The sequence below is a fragment of the Prionailurus viverrinus genome, chromosome C1, assembly GCF_022837055.1.
Source record: "Prionailurus viverrinus isolate Anna chromosome C1, UM_Priviv_1.0, whole genome shotgun sequence".
NCBI lineage: Eukaryota > Metazoa > Chordata > Mammalia > Carnivora > Felidae > Prionailurus > Prionailurus viverrinus.
In genome coordinates this window covers 202,313,896-202,330,323 of record NC_062568.1, presented here as the reverse complement: position 1 = coordinate 202,330,323, position 16,428 = coordinate 202,313,896, and the positions used below count along the sequence as shown (strand labels likewise).

General features: G+C 56.2%; 1 protein-coding gene across 2 annotated transcripts in view; it reads left to right on the top strand.

Annotated features, from left to right (window-relative positions):
* Window positions 1–10,818: 10,818 nt before the first annotated feature.
* The window catches only part of PADI1 (peptidyl arginine deiminase 1), a 39,436-nt gene continuing 33,826 nt past the window's right edge, over window positions 10,819–16,428 (top strand). For both annotated transcript variants that reach the window (XM_047871986.1, XM_047871985.1), the window contains exon 1: window positions 10,819–11,193. In XM_047871986.1, coding sequence (XP_047727942.1) covers window positions 11,102–11,193 — 92 coding nt within the window. In that variant the 5' untranslated portion in view covers window positions 10,819–11,101. The remainder of the gene's footprint in view (window positions 11,194–16,428) is intronic.

Here is a 16,428-nt window from a genome sequence, read left to right as displayed (position 1 = left end):
CCTCTTTCCATGAGACTTTGCAAAATAGACCCCTGAGTAAAGGCACCCGTGGAAGCAGGCCCCCGAGGGGCCCAGGGGTCCCAGCCGGGGAAGCCAGCTGTGAGCACGGACTCTCCCCGAAGGTTCCCGCTTGGCATCTGTGGCCTGTGAATGTTGAGTGTTCTACTCGGCTTACTACGCAGGGCTGGTGGTTTCTGTTTTTCGTGTGGATTATAGGCCATTTTTAATGTATCCCGGATGTGGGCCTTTTGTCAGACAGATAATGAGTATCTTCTCCTGCACACGAAAATTTAATTCCCTCAGCCATGGGTCGTTCCAGGAGCGTCGGTGACGACCGGCCAGGCCCCATTGGTGCCGAGGCCTGTGCTGTGCCCCCGCCCTCCTGAGAGCTCCCCTCCGGGGGAGACAGACGTTCAGAAGGAGAAAGAAAGAGCTGTTAAGAGGCCAACGCCTCTCACCAAGCTGATAGGATTTTCTTTACAAACATTTTATTAAGGAGAATTTCTTCAGAACCCAGGTGGGGTGAAAAAAACAAACAAACGAGGTTCCCCTGTGTTTGTTTTCTGGGCTGGGTCTTTATATCCTTTGCAGTGAGTACTGCTTCTAGAAGTTTCCCTGACGCTGCAAGTCCCAGTGGGTGAACATGTGCTCACCTGCTGACCTCGCTCCCCTGGGTTCTGCCCTGGTTTTGCGTGTTATGGCTGGACCCATCGGGACCTGGTGGGGAGCCTGAGGACACGCTTAGCTGATGTCAGCAAAAGTTAGGAACAGCCCCCCTGTCTCTTGCCAGTTCTGTGTGGCAGTCTGAGTCGGAAGGGGGTGGGGGTGGTGGTGGTGGAGATGCCCTGATCCTGGTTCCTGGCAGAGATGACAAGTCTGGGGGCTTCCTGAGCTGCACTTCCCAGGAACGATAGCAGGAGAGACCAAGAAGGATGTGGCAGGGGTGTGTTGACAGCCTCTAGGGTGTTGGCGGCGGGCCATCTAATAAGACCTGGGTCCCGCTGGCTTCATGAAGACTTAGTGAGATTTATTGTGTCTTCTTTGCAAGCAGGCAAAGCTCCAGAGGGCCCGGCTTTTACCTTTGGCTCTGTGGCCGGCTGCTGTGTGACCCAGAGCCAATCACTTCCCTTCTCTGGGCCTCGGTCTCTCTGCCCCTTGCACTTCCTCCTGTATCCTGGCAGTGGTGGATCCAGTTTAATTGACTGAGTAACCTGATGGCTCCCAGCCTCAGTTTCTTCATCTGCGAAGTGGGGATAAACACGGCCACTACCTGAGAGGTCGCAGTGGTGGTGGAGGGGGGGTGGGGTGGGATCGTGTGGCCACAGGACCCAGGGCAGGTGCTAAGTAGGTGATGGGTACATGTCTGAGTGCGGGAGCAGGAGGCTTGGGGGAAGGGAGCCCCTGGGGGAAGCAGGGAGTTGAGAGGGGGACCCTCTGTGCTCTGGGTCTCACGGAGCTCCTGGGCTCTCGTCTGCCTGGCCCCAGCTCTTTCTGCTTTTCCATCCGTGTCTGCCTTTTATTCTCCCTGGTTTCTGTCCCTCCCTCTGTCTTGCAGTTTGTCTGTCTTTGTCCCTGCCGTTCTCCGTGTCTTCCTTCTGTCCGTTTGTTCTCTGTGGGGCTTCCTTTGTCTCTGTCTCTCCCGGTTTCTTCCTGTCTCTGTGCACCTCTCTGTCCCCTCTCCCTCCACTTCTCCTCTCCGGAGGACTGCCTGGCTTCACTGAGCCACAGGGCCAGGCTGGCACGGGGAGAAAGCTGGAGCTCAGCCCCTTAGACGCTGCTGGGCTCCCCGAGGCCACAGGGTCGAGAGATAGAGCACAAGGGCTTGTCAAGGGGTGGCCGGACCCCCTGCCTGGAGAACTTGGCGGCTGCCCAACTGGCTGCGGGTGGGTGGCCGAGATCTCCTTTACCGTCTTGGTGACTGATTTCATTCGAGCCGGCTTCCTGATCCCCCAGAGCTGAAGGCCTGGCCACTCCCCGTCCCTGCCCTCGGAAATATGTAGTCTTGCTAGAGTGATGAGAGAAATGGGGTTAAAACAGGTGGTTTCCAGGAGCAGAGCCTGGGGCTGCTCCTTAGACAACAGAACATTCCCTGGGGGCCAGAGGCATGTGGGGACGGCTTCCTGGAGGAAGTGGACTTCGAGGGGCCAGCGGGGGAATTGATATGTAGAGTGCCCGCCAGGGGCCCAGCCCATGCTGAGTGCTCTGTAAACATGACCTCAGTTTCTTCATCTGCACAGTGGGGATAAGCACAGCCACCACCTGGGAGGTGTCAAGCGGACCGTGTTGGAATCAAGGGGACCGTGTTGGAAAGCCCAGCTCTTGGACCAAATGCACACGTAACAAGCCCCATTTTGCAGATGAGGCCAAAGCAGTCCTAGAAGGGTCAAGCTTGGTCACCCAGCCAGTGAATGATGGTCCAGGGCTGGACCTGCCCTCTGGACCCACGCTCTGTCCACTGTTGTACAGCCTGTCCGACTGCTGACCTCCCTACACCCTCCTTCTTCCTTCCCTGTGTGGGAGAAACAGGACGAGCTGTGTGACCTTGGACAAATTGCTGGCCCTCTCTGGGCTTATTATTGGTGACAGTCAGGCACTTGGCTTTCTGAGAGGATCTGTGGAGCCCTAGGCTCCTTATCAAGGGCTTGGGGGGGGGGGCAAGGGTGAGCAGGTGGGCTTTGGGCCCCCACCTCACTTGGTCCTGAGTGTCTCTTTGTCTCTTTTGTCTGTTTTAAATGTAACCCCCTGAAACTTCCAGCTTATCTCTAAAGCCTCTTCTTTCCCTGACTTTTTAGGAGTCTCTGTGCCCCCACCCCCCCACCCCAGCCAGCAGGGCCCTCTCTGAGGTGGGCGTCTGCCCCCAGGCTGTCCCCCAGCCCCAGGGCTCAAGTCAGACCAGGGCCAGCGGGGGCCAGATGGCCAGGGCCCATGTCACGGAAGGTTCCAGGGTGTGAAGGTGCCAGAGAGAGTTGGGTGGCTGGGGCTCACTTGGCCTTGATGGTGTGAGGCATCTTGGACTGGGTGTCTCTTGAGTCCTGCCGTCTGGTCTCTGTGTCAGACACAGGACAGTCTTGCCTCCCCAGGGCAGAAGTTGGGGGTGCGTGTGATGTGACAGGAGGGGTGAGGCCAGCGGCCCCTGCAGCCTGGAAGCACCGACGACAGAAGAGTGTGGCAATTAACACACACGCTCTGAGTGCCCGGGTGGGGCTGCGGCTCCGTTTCCACCCTCCTGAGCAAGGGACGTGTCCTGAAACTCCCTCGGACTAGATTGCCCCCTCTCCCAGCAGTTCGCTGCCTAGGTCGGATACAAGAATGAAAGATAGTGCTCAAAAAATGCAGGCTGCGATCATTACTATCTTTCTCTCCTTGCGTGTGTCCCCAGGCCTCAGCACATTTCCCTGTCGTGGCTCTTGGAAAACTTCCTTGTGACAAAGCGTTCATACGCCTGCATGCCCCCTTAACCGTGCTCTCCTATAAGGCGGGATGCGGTCGGGTTTCGGTCCTCTACTCGTGGCCTGGCCCATGGTAGGTGCCCAAGGGGGACAGAGGATCCGAAGCAGGTTCCGGGCTGATAGCACAGAGCCCGACGCGGGGCTCGAACCCAAGAACCGAGAGACCATGACCTGAGCCGAAGCCGAACGCTTAATCGACTGAGCCGCCCGGGAGACCCAGGAAAGAAGAGATTTTTTTTTTTAATTTTTATTAAAAAAAAATTTTTCTTTTCAACGTTTTTTATTTATTTTTGGGACAGAGAGAGACAGAGCATGAACGGGGGAGGGGCAGAGAGCGAGGGAGACACAGAATCGGAAACAGGCTCCAGGCTCCGAGCCATCAGCCCAGAGCCCGACGCGGGGCTCGAACTCACAGACCGTGAGATCGTGACCTGGCTGAAGTCGGATGCTTAACCGACTGCGCCACCCAGGCACCCCTAGAAGAGATTTTTAAGTAAGCCTATCCGGCAGCCTGAGAATCCAAGTTTCTAACTCTGGGGTTGATTCCCTGTCTTCTACTTCATGTTGCTTCTATGAGGCTGTGTATTTTGAGGCAAGTTGCTCTCCCTCTCTGGGCCTCTTTGCCTTCAGCTAGATCTACCAAGCACAGTAGGTGTCCATTCCTGTGTTTTTACTTTCTTCCCCTACTCTCTGACTTAATTTTCTCATTTAAAAATTAATCTTATTCAGGGTGTATTTTGTAAGCAGGCTCAAATTCTTTCTATTAGGACATGGGATAAAAATCCAAGAAAGACATCCGGGTGCCCTGGGTGGCCCAGTCGGTTAAGCCTCCAACTTTGGCTCAGGTCATGATCTCGCGGTTCATGAGCTTGAGCCCCGCGTCGGGCTCTGTGCTGACAGCACGGAGCCTGGAGCCTGCTTTGGATTCCGTGTCTCCCCCTCTCTCTCTGTTCCTGTCCCATTTGTGCTTTGTTTCTCTCTCTCTCTCCCCAAAATAAATAAAGGTTAAGAAAAAAATTTTTTAAGTCCAGGAAAGACTAGAAGTGTTGAGTTTGGGGGGCAGTTGTAGGGGAAGGCAGGAGGGCTGGGGATGGGCAGAGGTTTATGGAGACCCCCCAGGGCAGGGAGCAAAGCCCCAGGGCAGGCAGTTGGTGGGGGCGAGAACAGGAGTCCGGCACTGAGTGAAGAAGGGGTTGTCAGGGACCTGTTCTGGGGGGGGCCTTGAACACCAGGCTCAGTTTCTATTTCTTGATGATCAACTATATCCCAGGCACTTTACATACATCATTTAAAATTTCTACATTATTCTAGGCTTTCCACATTAGGGCACTACGCCTCCAAAGAGTTTAATCATTTGCCCAGGGCTCTGAAATCTAAGAAATGGCTGAGCCCAGACGGGAGCCCAGACTGGAACCACAGAAGGGTCCGTCTCCCATCCAGCCACCCTCCTTTACCTGGGAGCCTCGGGACGCTGGAGCAGCCTTGTCAGGGGGAAGGCCAGATCAGATGCCTGTTTCAGACAGGTCACTGCTACCTGTGGTGTGGGGTGTAGTGATCCTGGGAACTGGGAGAGCGGGGGGATGCTCAGGTCTTGGCCCAGACTTGGTGGCCGGGACCAGGATGGGGGTGGGGGTGAGAGTCAAGGTGCAGGGGGCCACAGGGGTTTGGGAGTTAGAGCTGATGAGTCAGGTGGGATGACTGGATATTGGGGACGAGGGAGGGGAAGACCAGAGAGGTTGCCTGGGCTGGAGGCCACACCATTTGCTGAGATGGGACAAAGCCAGCTGGGGGCAGAGAAGGAGGTGATGTGCCTGGGGGGCTGCTGAGTCGGCCACTTGTGGGGGTGGGGCTGACTCCACCTGACCACAAGCCCCCCGGGCCTGTACGTGCCCAGCCCAGCCCTGCACGTGATGCCATTAAAGCCTCTGACGCTGCCCCACGGAGCCTGGGACGTCCCAGAGCCGAGGAGGGAGTCAGTGATTCCTGAAGGTCCGTGGTGCCCGGCAGAGACCTGGGCCTGTGTTTCCGGCTCTGAGGGGATGTGTGGATTGAGTTGGGTGACTCATGGCCCTTGCCGCTTCCTGCTATTAGAGCCACTGGCCCCAGGCTCTCTGGCTGTGCAGTATCGGTGGGTCCCCTGCTTTCTTGCGCGAGTTGAGTCAGAGCCCCCGAGGCCCACAGGGGGTCCAGGATCCTGTCCTGGGTGCCCGGGGTGGGAGAGGCGGTTGGGGTACCCTGGAAGATCCCAGAGGGGTGAGTCAATATAAGGAGTTAATGGTGACCACTCTGATGCCCAGAACAGCAATGTAGACAGAAGAGCCCAGGAGATGTTTTCTTCAATGAATGAATGAAAACCTTGGATCCAGACTTGGCCTCCTGTGACTCCACAGTTGTTGTTTCGTGTCTGTCATCACCCTTCTCCGAGCCTTGGTTTCCCCAGCTGGAAAATTAAGGGGCTCTCAGAAGCCCTTCCAGCTTGAAATGGGAGAATCCTGGAAGGCAGGCGGAACTGACCCTGTGGCACTCAGGGATGCCGGGAGCGGAGAAAGGCCGCAGGCAGGGGGTCCAGAGAACTGGGCTCTGTTAGCCCCGTCACCCCCTGCCGCCTCCCCTGATGGCTATCCTAGGTAAGCTCAGGCACAGGTGGTGTGTGGGGGCTGGGAGAGGGGTCTCCCGAGGAGAAGAGCCCACACTTGGTATCAGTAAGCATATGGGAGCAGTCCAGAACCCATTCTGACTTCTCACCAGGCTTGAGGCAGACGGATTCCTTGCCCCAATGACGCCAAGGCTTACCTGGGACCAGGTAGCTTTACCCTCCTGGGCATCAAATGACTTCCCCAGCCTGACTTTTTCCTTCCACCACCCTCCTTATTCACCAGTTTTTATTTATTATTTTTTTAAGTTTATTTATTTACTTAGAGAGAGAGAGAGAGCAAGCAAGCAGGGTAGGGGCAGAGAGAAAAAGGGAGAGAGAGAATCCCAAGCAGGCTCTGAGCCATCAGCACAGAGCCTGATGCAGGGCTCGATCTCACAAACCACGAGATCATGACCTGAGCCAAAACCAAGAGTCGGACGCATAACCAACCGAGCCACCCAGGTGCCCCTTCACCAGTTTTTAAAATAAGTCCATGTTGGGGTCTCAAACAATAGCCCAAGGGGACAGTTCTGACTTACAAATGGGTTTTGCTTGACCTATAGTGTTCTGTTTTTAAGAAATACTGAATTTTAATGCACTGGGCAAAGCAGGTTTTATTCCCTTCACCAGTTGCCACTTGCCCTGTTGCGATGCTCCTGGCTCTTCCCTCACTTACGTTACCCGCCAGACCCCTGAAGGCATCTGAGTCTGGAAGCCCTGCTCTAGCTCAACAACCCCGTTTTGTGAAAGGGGGATGGGAGGTGGGGGCTCCTGGGTTAATGGAATCCTAGGTTGCCCGAGGTTGGAAGAGCCCTGAAGGTCCCTGAGGGTCTCCTCTTCAGGTCTCTGCTCCAATGTCCTTTCTCCAGTGAGCTCTTCCCTGATCAGCCTACTCAAACAGCACCCCTCCTCCTCTGCCCCTCTACCCTGCTTCACTGTGTCTCATTTCCTGACCCAATGAGGTCATTCAGCTCCCCCACCCCTGCTCCTCCCAAATTTGACCAATCAAGCCTGAATCCCAAGTTCAAATAGACCACAGCATAGGTGAACAGGATGTGCCTTTTGCGGGTTGTGGGCAGGGCAGGAGCCCGGGCAGGTCATGGTGTCTTAAAGGAAATGTTCTAAAAGCCCGGGAAAGGAGGGAAGGAGGCAATGGGCAAAGAGCCGAAGGTGGGCAGGGAAGCCAAGAGCAGGAAACTCCTCTTATATTTTCTTAAAGAGAGACTTCATTTTTTTTTTTTAAGTAGGCTCCATGCCCAATGTGGGGCCAGAACTCATGATCTTAAGATCAAGTGTCAGATGACCTACTAACTGAGCCATCCAGGCCCCCAAGAGAGACTTCATTTTTTTCCAATAGTAAAAATATTTGCTTACCAAAACTTTCAAATAATACACAGAAGCATAAGGAAGAAGGTAAAAAAAAACACACCCCAAATCTGAGATATTCTATCTCTCAGGGACCCAGTCAACAGTTAAAAGCCAACCCAGGGTCAGATGGCGAGGGCTCGAATCTTGGCTCTGCCGCTTTCTAGGTTCAGACCTTGAGAAGGTCCCTTAACTTCTCTGTGCCTCGGTTTCTTCATCTGTAAAATGGGAATGCACTGATGTTCCTCTCAGTCTCTCTGCCACCTCTCTTCTATTCCCTCCCTCTTTCCTCTGGCTGTGAGAACATTTCCTTTAAGACACCCTGACCTACCCGGGCTCCTGCCCTGCCCACAACCTGCAAAAGGCACATCCTGTACACCCATGCTGTGGTCCATTTGAACTTGGGATTCTCAGCTTAGTTGGTGCCTGCCACCTAATATTATTGTGAGCATTAGGTGAGTGAATACATGGAAGGGGCTGAGAACAGTGCCTGGTACATGGTGAGTGCCAAGCAGGTGTTTGCTAGCATCTCCTTATCACTGTCACCATGATCATTGTCATTTTTGCAAATAGCTCCTTATGCAACAACCTGCCTTCTTCCCTTCCTCTCTCTTTCCCATCCATCTGTCCATCCATCCATCCACCCATCCATCCATCCATCCATCCACCATCTATCCATCCACCAACCCATCTACCCATCCATCCACTCATCCACTCATCCATCCATCCATCCATCCATCCATCCATCTATCCATCCACTCATCTACTCATCTACTCATCCATCCATTCATCCATCCATCCATGCATCCATCCATCCACCCATCCATCCATCCACCCATTCATCCATCCATCCACTCACCCATCCATCCATCCATCCATCCATCCATCCATCCATCCATCTGTCCGTCCATCCACTCATCCATCCATTCATCCATCTGTCCATCCATCTGTCCATCCACTCATCCATCCATCCATCCATCCATCCGTCCATCCATCCATCCATCCACGCATCCATCCATTCATCCATCCATCCATGCATCCATTCATCCACCCATTCATCCATCCATCCATCCATCCGTCCGTCCATCCGTCCATCCACTCATCCATCCATCCATCCATCCATCCGTCCATCCATCCGTCCATCCACTCATCCATCCATCCATCCATCCATCCACTCATCCATCCATCCGTCCATCCACTCATCCATCCATCCATCCATCCATCCATCCATCCATCTATCCATCCACTCATCTACTCATCTACTCATCCATCCATCCATGCATCCATCCATCCACCCATCCATCCATCCACCCATTCATCCATCCATCCACTCATCCATCCATCCATCCATCCATCCACCCATCCGTCCATCCGTCCATCCACTCATCCATCCATCCATCCACTCATCCATCCATCCGTCCATCCACTCATCCATCCATCCATCCATCCATCCTTCTCTAATGGGTATATACCCATGTGCTTTTTGGGAACCTGTTTTTTACACCCCACATTACATTACATATGAACAAAGTGACTCATGTTCTGATGAGTGGGGCTGGGGGTGGGGTGGAAACCATTGTGCCCCCCTGGAGACCCCTGTGCTGTGTTGCTAGGTCCTGTGTCCACAGAGTAAACCTAGACTCTGTGTTGGTGCCATTGGGTATAAAGAACTTTGCAGATTAAGAACATTTGTAATCAGATATGTTGGCAATAAAGAAAGATGTTTCAGGGGCGCCTGGGTGGCTCAGTCGGTTAAGTGTCCGACTTTGGCTCAGGTCATGATCTTGAGGCCCATGAGTTCGAGCCTTGCATTGGGCTCTGTGCTGACAGCTCAGAGCCTGGAACCTGCTTCGGATTTGTGTCTCCCTCTCTCTCTGCCCCTCCCCTGCTTGTGCTCTGTCTCTCTTGCTCTCAAAAATAAATAAACATAAAAAATGATAAAAAAAGAAAGACATTTCAGGAAGATCTTCAAAATCAAACTGAACAAATAAATGTTTGAGGGGCACCTGGGTGGCTCAGTCAGTTGAACGTCTGACTCTTGGTTTCAGCTCAGGTCACGATCTCATGGTTTTGTGAGTTTGAGCCCCATGTTGGGCTCTGTGCTGGCAGCACTGAGTCTGCTTGGGATTCTCTCTCTTTCCCTCTCTCTCCATCCCTCCCTTGCTTGTGCGCTGTCTCTGTCTCTCTCAAAAATAAATACATAAACTTAAGAAAAATGTTTGTGCCATTTTAATGCTTCCTGTCTTCCTAGTCAGGCCGGGGGTTCCTGGAGCAGGGGTTGTGTCCCCCTCCTGCCCCATCTGACTGGCATCCCCCAGGCAAGCGTGTTCCTCCTTTCTCCCTCTCTCTTTCTGCTATCCTTTCACCCAGGCCTGTGGACGGTGGGGGTTCTGGTTGTGCGTCCTTATTCTGCCTTGTGCGATGGCTGCCGGGAACGAGGGGACGCTGTGGCCAAGGGGGTGTCCCGTGCTTCTCAAGGGAATTCTCTTCCTCTTCCTCCTCCTCCTCGATGCCCAGTATGGAGGGAGCACGTTACTCGTAAAGCATTGCTTCCCCCGGAGGCCTAATAGACACTTCCTGTCTAACTGGTCCAACATGGGCTGGCCGAGCCCCCTGCCTGCCCTGCCCACCCCCAGCCCTCCCCAAGTCTCTATGACAGCTCTATCCTTCCAGCGGCTGCAGCCCGAAGCACTCCTGTCATCCCAGACTCCCCTCTTTCTCTCTCGCCCGGGTCCAGTCCGCCAGCCACCCTCCCCCGCCCCTAGGACCAAGCCACCGGCGTCTCAACTCTTAATCGTGTCTTCCAGAATACAAACGCTGTCAGGGCAGGGTCTGCGGTCTGTTTCACTCTTAGCTGCATCCCCATCGCCTAAAGGGGGGCCCCACACGGAGTAGGTGCCCAGTGAATGCTTGTCCACCGAGATTCCACAAACCCCCTGACAACAGGCGGGACGGGCACCTGCTGGAGCTGCAAAGAAGGGATTTTGAGAAACGAATCAGCCGTCCCCAGCCCACTGCCCTGAGCTCTCTCTGAGGGGCCCTCGCCATGGGCTGGCCAGGGGTGCTCGCCGGCGGGGGGTGGGGGGAAGGGGAGGCTTCTGCCATCTCTGGAGAATCCGCACCAGTCGAAGGGAACGGGAAACAAAGTCTTGAGAGGTGGGGTAACTGCCCGAGAGCATAGGTTGTAAGGGGCTCTAGGTTGTAAGGGGACTCGAGCCCCGGAGGTCTGACTGCACTGTGCTTTGTATATGCTACCTGATCTCTTAGCCCGTGAGATAAGATCTCCACCCGGTACTTGGTCGGCTCTCAGAGCCAGGAGTCTCAGAACAGAGGCAAAGCTGGGCTGATGGGGAGCTCCCGCTGACTGCTGAGCCCTCCTCCCTCGGGGTCCCTCCATTTCCCCCCATCTCTCTGAGGGACCTCGGTGCCTCCTCTCCCGGCCTCCTGGATTGGTAGCCTGAGTGAGGAGGGCTGGGCACGGAGCCAGGAGGTGGGGACTCGGCTTAGGCAGCTAATCAGGTCACAGAGAGAAATTAAAAGGGAGGAGGAAATCACCGACCCATCAGAATGTGCGCTCCTTCCTGGTGACTTGGTGCCCAGGAGAGGAGCTGGGGAGACCGGGCGCGCCGAGGCCGGGAGCCAGGGGCGCAGGATGGCCCCGCAGAGAGCGGTGCAGCTGTCCCTGAAGAAGCCCACCTATGCCGTGTGTGTGGTGGGAGTCGAGACGTACGTGGACGTTCACAGGTGAGAACATAGAGGCAGCCACCTGGCTGCATTGGGCCGGGCCACCCCGGAGGACCCCAAGGCAAGGGGGGGTGGGTGCCCGGTGGACAGATCGAACACGCTGGAGGGTGCTCGTAGGAGGTTGCTCTGACGGCAGAGTAGGGGGAGTGGGATGGAGAGTCTGGGAGGGAGGAGCTAGGGTATCAGGCCCATCCTGGGGCTCTGTCTCCTGGGCACCTGGGTCAGGTCTCTCCTCAAGCCCGTGGTTAAGAGTTCCAGCTCTGGGCGGTGCGTTGTGATATCCGAGCAGAACTCGTGTGCAATGGCGGAATGACCTGGGGCTCAAGACCGGGTCGTCCCGAATTCCGCCCTCTGTTTCTTGCCCACGACCCGTATGTCTGAAAGGAGGTGTGGGGTGTGTGGCATCTCGATCCTTGGAGGCCAGCCCGGGTGATTGGGATCAGGAGGGGAGTGTCAGAGAGATGATTCAAGGAGTTAATAGAGGACAAGAACCTGGTCACTGAGGGAGCTGGACTTGGGGACCTCGGGGGTGGGGCTTTTCCAGCTCTGACACTGTCCATGGTCTCCATCCCTGCTGGAGGAGATGGAAGGTCATTTCAGAAACTTGGGCCGCACGTAGTGCTGCTGACTAAGGCCAGAGGCATTTTACTGGGAGCCAGGAGACACGGGTTCTGGTCCTGGCTCTGATGCTCACGTGCTGTCTGGCAGGGGGCCAAGTCACTGGCCCTTGCTGGGCCTCATGTCCTCATCCGAGCCCCGACAAGGTGAGCCGAGCCCCTCTTGAGTTCAGCATGGAGGTCGAGTGCGCAGATTGCGGGGCTGGACGGACTTGGGTTCCCCCTGCCATCACGTCTCAGAGGGCGGGAAGAACAGAGGACAGATTGGGGCATGTGTGGTGGGAGCGGAGGGCAGTGCTGTCTGGGGACCCCTTCGGGATCACCAAGCATCTTGGCACCCTCAGATTTGGGCGCTGGCCCAGCCGTGGGGCAGGAGGAAGCTGCCCAGCCTGGCCCGCGCTGCTGTGCCTCTGGTTGACTCTGGGAGGGGGTGCTACTTTGGGATCCTGAGTGAGCGTTTTGAGAGCCCCCCCCCCCCCACCAAAGAGCCTTTCAGGAGCCTTCACCGGGGCACAGGTAGTGACCAGGGACATAGCCACTGAGAGTCTCGAAACTAGAAAACAAAAGTTTATTCTGCAGCAAGCTGGCTGAAAATTAGACTGAAGGCAGGGCTTCCTGCCCATGGGGTCTGTGATAGACGGAGAAGGGCCATGGGACTGCCAGCCTGGGAAGGTTTGAAGAAGAAGCCTGAAGGTCCCCCAGGGCCTGGGCTGACCAGGAAGAGGGGACTCCACCCCATGATGAACTTGGGGCTCCTCTGCCCCATTGCCAGTTGTCTGGCTCCGGCTGAGGCCAAAAGCAAGGGGTTTCTACTTAGCCTTACTGGTCGAAGGGGGAAAGCCCTCCCGAAGAGGGGGTGTTTCAGTCGCCAGTGCAGCCCAGGAGCTAAGCCCTCTGGCAGAGCCGGTGGCGATGGGCATGTGGGGTGACATCACGGGAAGTGATTAATTCCCCCCGGTGCTGCGTGGACTGGTTATTTGGAGAAATATTTGTGTTCGAGGTAATTGTGCGCCCCGGCCCAAGGAAGCTTTAGAAATCCCGTGACTCAGGGGCGCCTGGGTGGTTCGGCGGACCGAATGTCCGGCTTCGTCTCAGGTCGTGATCTCGCAGCTGGTTCGTGAGCTCGAGCCCTACGTCGGGCTTGGTGCTCTCAGAGCAGTGCCCACTTTGTTCGGATTTGCTGTCTCAAAAAGAAATCAAACGTTAAAGAAAAGAACACCCTGCCTTAGCATGTGCTACAGATTCTGTCCCCTTCCCTTCCCTCCAATGGACTAGCTCACTGCCCTGACCCAAGCCCCCCCCCCCCCCCAGCGGGCTAGCTCACCACCCTGACCCTCCAGGTCTGGTCGGACTGCCCTGGTGGTCCTTGTCCTTGCTCAGAGGTGGCCCCTGGAGGACTCAGACCAAACAAGAGGGGGTGGGCAGTGTGGGGAATCCATGCCTGGTGCGGTCTGGTCTCTTTGTCTGCCCAGAGGCCATAATGAATGTTTATTTTCTGGAATGGAGGAGAAGGCTGGCTGGCGGGGGGACAGAGACATTCTCCTGGATCTCTCCCAAGCCTCCCCGAGCCTCCCCGAGCCCTGCACAAAAGCATCAAAGCAAAACAGACGCTTCCTATCGGACGGGTAGGATTGGAGGTGTGCAGGGAGGGGGCACTCTGCAGGGCCTCTCTGATGAGCCAGCGTGAGGCCCCAGGCTGCTGGCTGCTTTTTCCTGCGGTTCTGTGTATTTCAAAGAAGGAAAGCGCCAGAACAGAGTTCTGAAACTTGTGGTGGAATATATATATATATACACACATATATATACACACATATATATTCTTAGTGTTTACATGGAGTAAATTGATGCTTTTAACTTGCACAGAAGTACAATGAAGCATAATTGTGCTGCTCATGGGATAATTACAGGATTGATGCAGACACTAATTCGTCATGACTGACAGGCTCCGAGAGCCAGGCTGGGACCTGGCTTTAAAAGCCGGGTGAGGACCTTCTCTCCTCCTGGCTGCATCCTGTGTCACACGGCATTCCTTTATTAGAAGTAATCTCACAGTTTAAGTGTGAGGTGTCTGGAGAATGTGAGGCCAGGGTCCTCCCTGTGTTCCACGGAGGGGTGACGGGCCGGCGTGTCGTGCTGTCTGGACAAGGGTGGGGGGTGATTTCTTGGAACAGAAAATGCTGGCATCTGGGTGGACCTCTGAGGTCAGCCACTCCTTAACCCTACAGGTGCCCCTGCCTCCCTGGTCCCCCTGGCCACCTGCCGTTTGAGACTTCGGGACCCTCCCTATCAGCCACTCTGCCCTCCCCTCCCCGCCCCTCCCATCATTTTTGGCCCTGGAATTCCATTCTCATTCTTCACCTTTTCTTGCCTTTCCAGCTCCCATCACCTCCGACCCCCCGCTGTCCCTTCTCCCAGTCCCTGCCCTTCCTTTCTTGGTGGGCGGACCAGCCGGGGACCCCGAGAGGACACTTGAGACACAAGGAATGGGGGTGTTGCTCACGTGTGAGGTCGATTCCTCTTGACCCCCCCCCCCCCAAATGGTCTCCTTGCGACATGTCCTCAGCTTTGCTCCGTCCAGAGAAGCATCCACTCCCTTCTCTTGGGGCTGCTAAGCAGCTGTTCAGCTCTGTCAGGTGGCCCTGATGCTCGAAGGTGTGGTGGGTAGGATGTGGGGCTCGAAGGAACTGGCAAATCGCCACCCAGCCTAGGACGGCGGCCCCCCGGGGAGCGCCACGCCTGTTTCGCCCATGCTAGGTGGGGGTAACGTTTTTTGTTGCTGTGACCTGCGATTTGGGCCCCGTTTTACAGATGAGGAATTCCACAGTCCACAACACGCATAAGGACAGCCACACTTGCTTTTCCTTCCGCACACGGGGGGCCTGCGGGGGACAGGGAAGCAGTAACTCACGGCTGACTCCCCATTCAAGGCTCTCTCGCGGGGAGGTTTGCCCCTGGTTTGCCTCTGCTGGGAGGCCTGTGGGTGACAGCTGTCCACCCCTCCCCGCCTCTAGCTCCCACTCCCAGGAAGGCAGGGGCCCGCTTGAAAGAAGGCCTACCCAGCCTGGGGCCTCCTTCCAGGCCCTGGGTGCGTCCTCCCTGAACAACGACAGAGCAGAATTTACCCATAATCATTATCTCTGGGAAGGAAGGAAAGAGGGAGAGGATACGGCCGCACCCTAGATTTAGGAGAAAATGCCTGCCCGTGACGTGGGGTCTGTAAGGTGCCAGTCATTGCCCTCCCCGACCTCTGCCAGCCACTGCCAGCACCCCGGGAGGTCCAAGGAGAAAGCCACACCAGGGTGGGGAAGTTGAAGGACCCTCTGTGGCCTTTTACCCAAGGGCGCACAGCGGTCATTTAACAGATGTTACGGAACAGCTCCACGCCGACCTTGACTCTGGAGGCGATCCAGCCCGTACCCGCCGGCGAGGGGCTCCCCAAACTAGTCTGAGGGCAAAAAGGACTTCAGGACGTGGATGTTAACAATCCACAGTTTCGGTCAAGTGGGCGAGTGAAGGGAGGTACCAGGATCCTCTTAGCCACCAGCCCTCTCTCCAGGATCCGCCCGTTCCCCACGCTCTTTGTGACGGTAACGGCCGTGGGCAGGACTATAGTCAGTGAAATGTCACAGCAAGCCTGTGAGACGCGGGCAACTACGAACCCCACTTTGCAGACAAAGAAACCGCGGTACAGAGAGGTCGGGAGACTTGCCCAAAGTTACCCGGCCCTCCCGTGCTGGAGCTGGGATTTGAATCCAGGTGTGCCCGGCCCTAGATTCTCTGAGTTCGACCCCCAAAGGCTTCGTCAGCTGGGAATCTTCTGTGTTGCTGGGTCAGTTCGAGGGGCGGAGGGGCGGTCGACACGGAGGCTGAGCTTTGGAGTCAGGCCCCGAGTGGGGTCCAATCTCAGCTCATGCGCTGGGTCCCTTTGAATTTCAAGACGTCTTCTGTCAAATGAAGAGAGGAGCTCAGCAGGCGGGGGGCCGTGGGGATGGGATTAGAACGGGGTCAAAATGTGGTGCAGACTGTGGATCACCTGTGCCGTGTGGACCCCCCCTAGGGCAGGGCCGGGGTGACCCGTCTCCGTCCTCCCCGTGCCCAGCAGGTGCTCAGGGAATGCGTGTTGAGGCCGAGCAGCCCGCAGCACTCACAGGAAGCTCCGTGCGCCCCTGGCGAGTTGCCGTCCTTTAGGACTGGAGCCCGTGGGGGCCGGCCAGCTCTGTGGGACTCTTGGCTCCCAGCAGAAGCACTCACAGAGCTGGCCGCATCAGAAGGGACTTGCTGGGTCCTGCTGGCTGGCCCTGTGGCATCTCTCGTGGCTTCAGTCTAGAAAACTTCAAGTCTAGGGTGTCCGGAAGGTGGCACCTTGGGGGCATCCAGTGGGCAGGTGGCTGGCCGGGCGTGAGGCTTGCCTGGCCTGGTCTGCTCGAGAGCTGCCCGCTGCCTTGCTTTTCAGCCTTTCCCTCCAATTCTGCATTATTCTCCCCTCCTGCCCTCGCCTCTCCCCAGCACCGGGCCCTGGGCCACCCTCCAGGGTGCACTGGTCCTTTGCCACGATGCTCCCATCCCCGGAGACTGGGTCAGCACCACTCTGCCCTCCTGCCCGGGCCCTAGGCTGGGA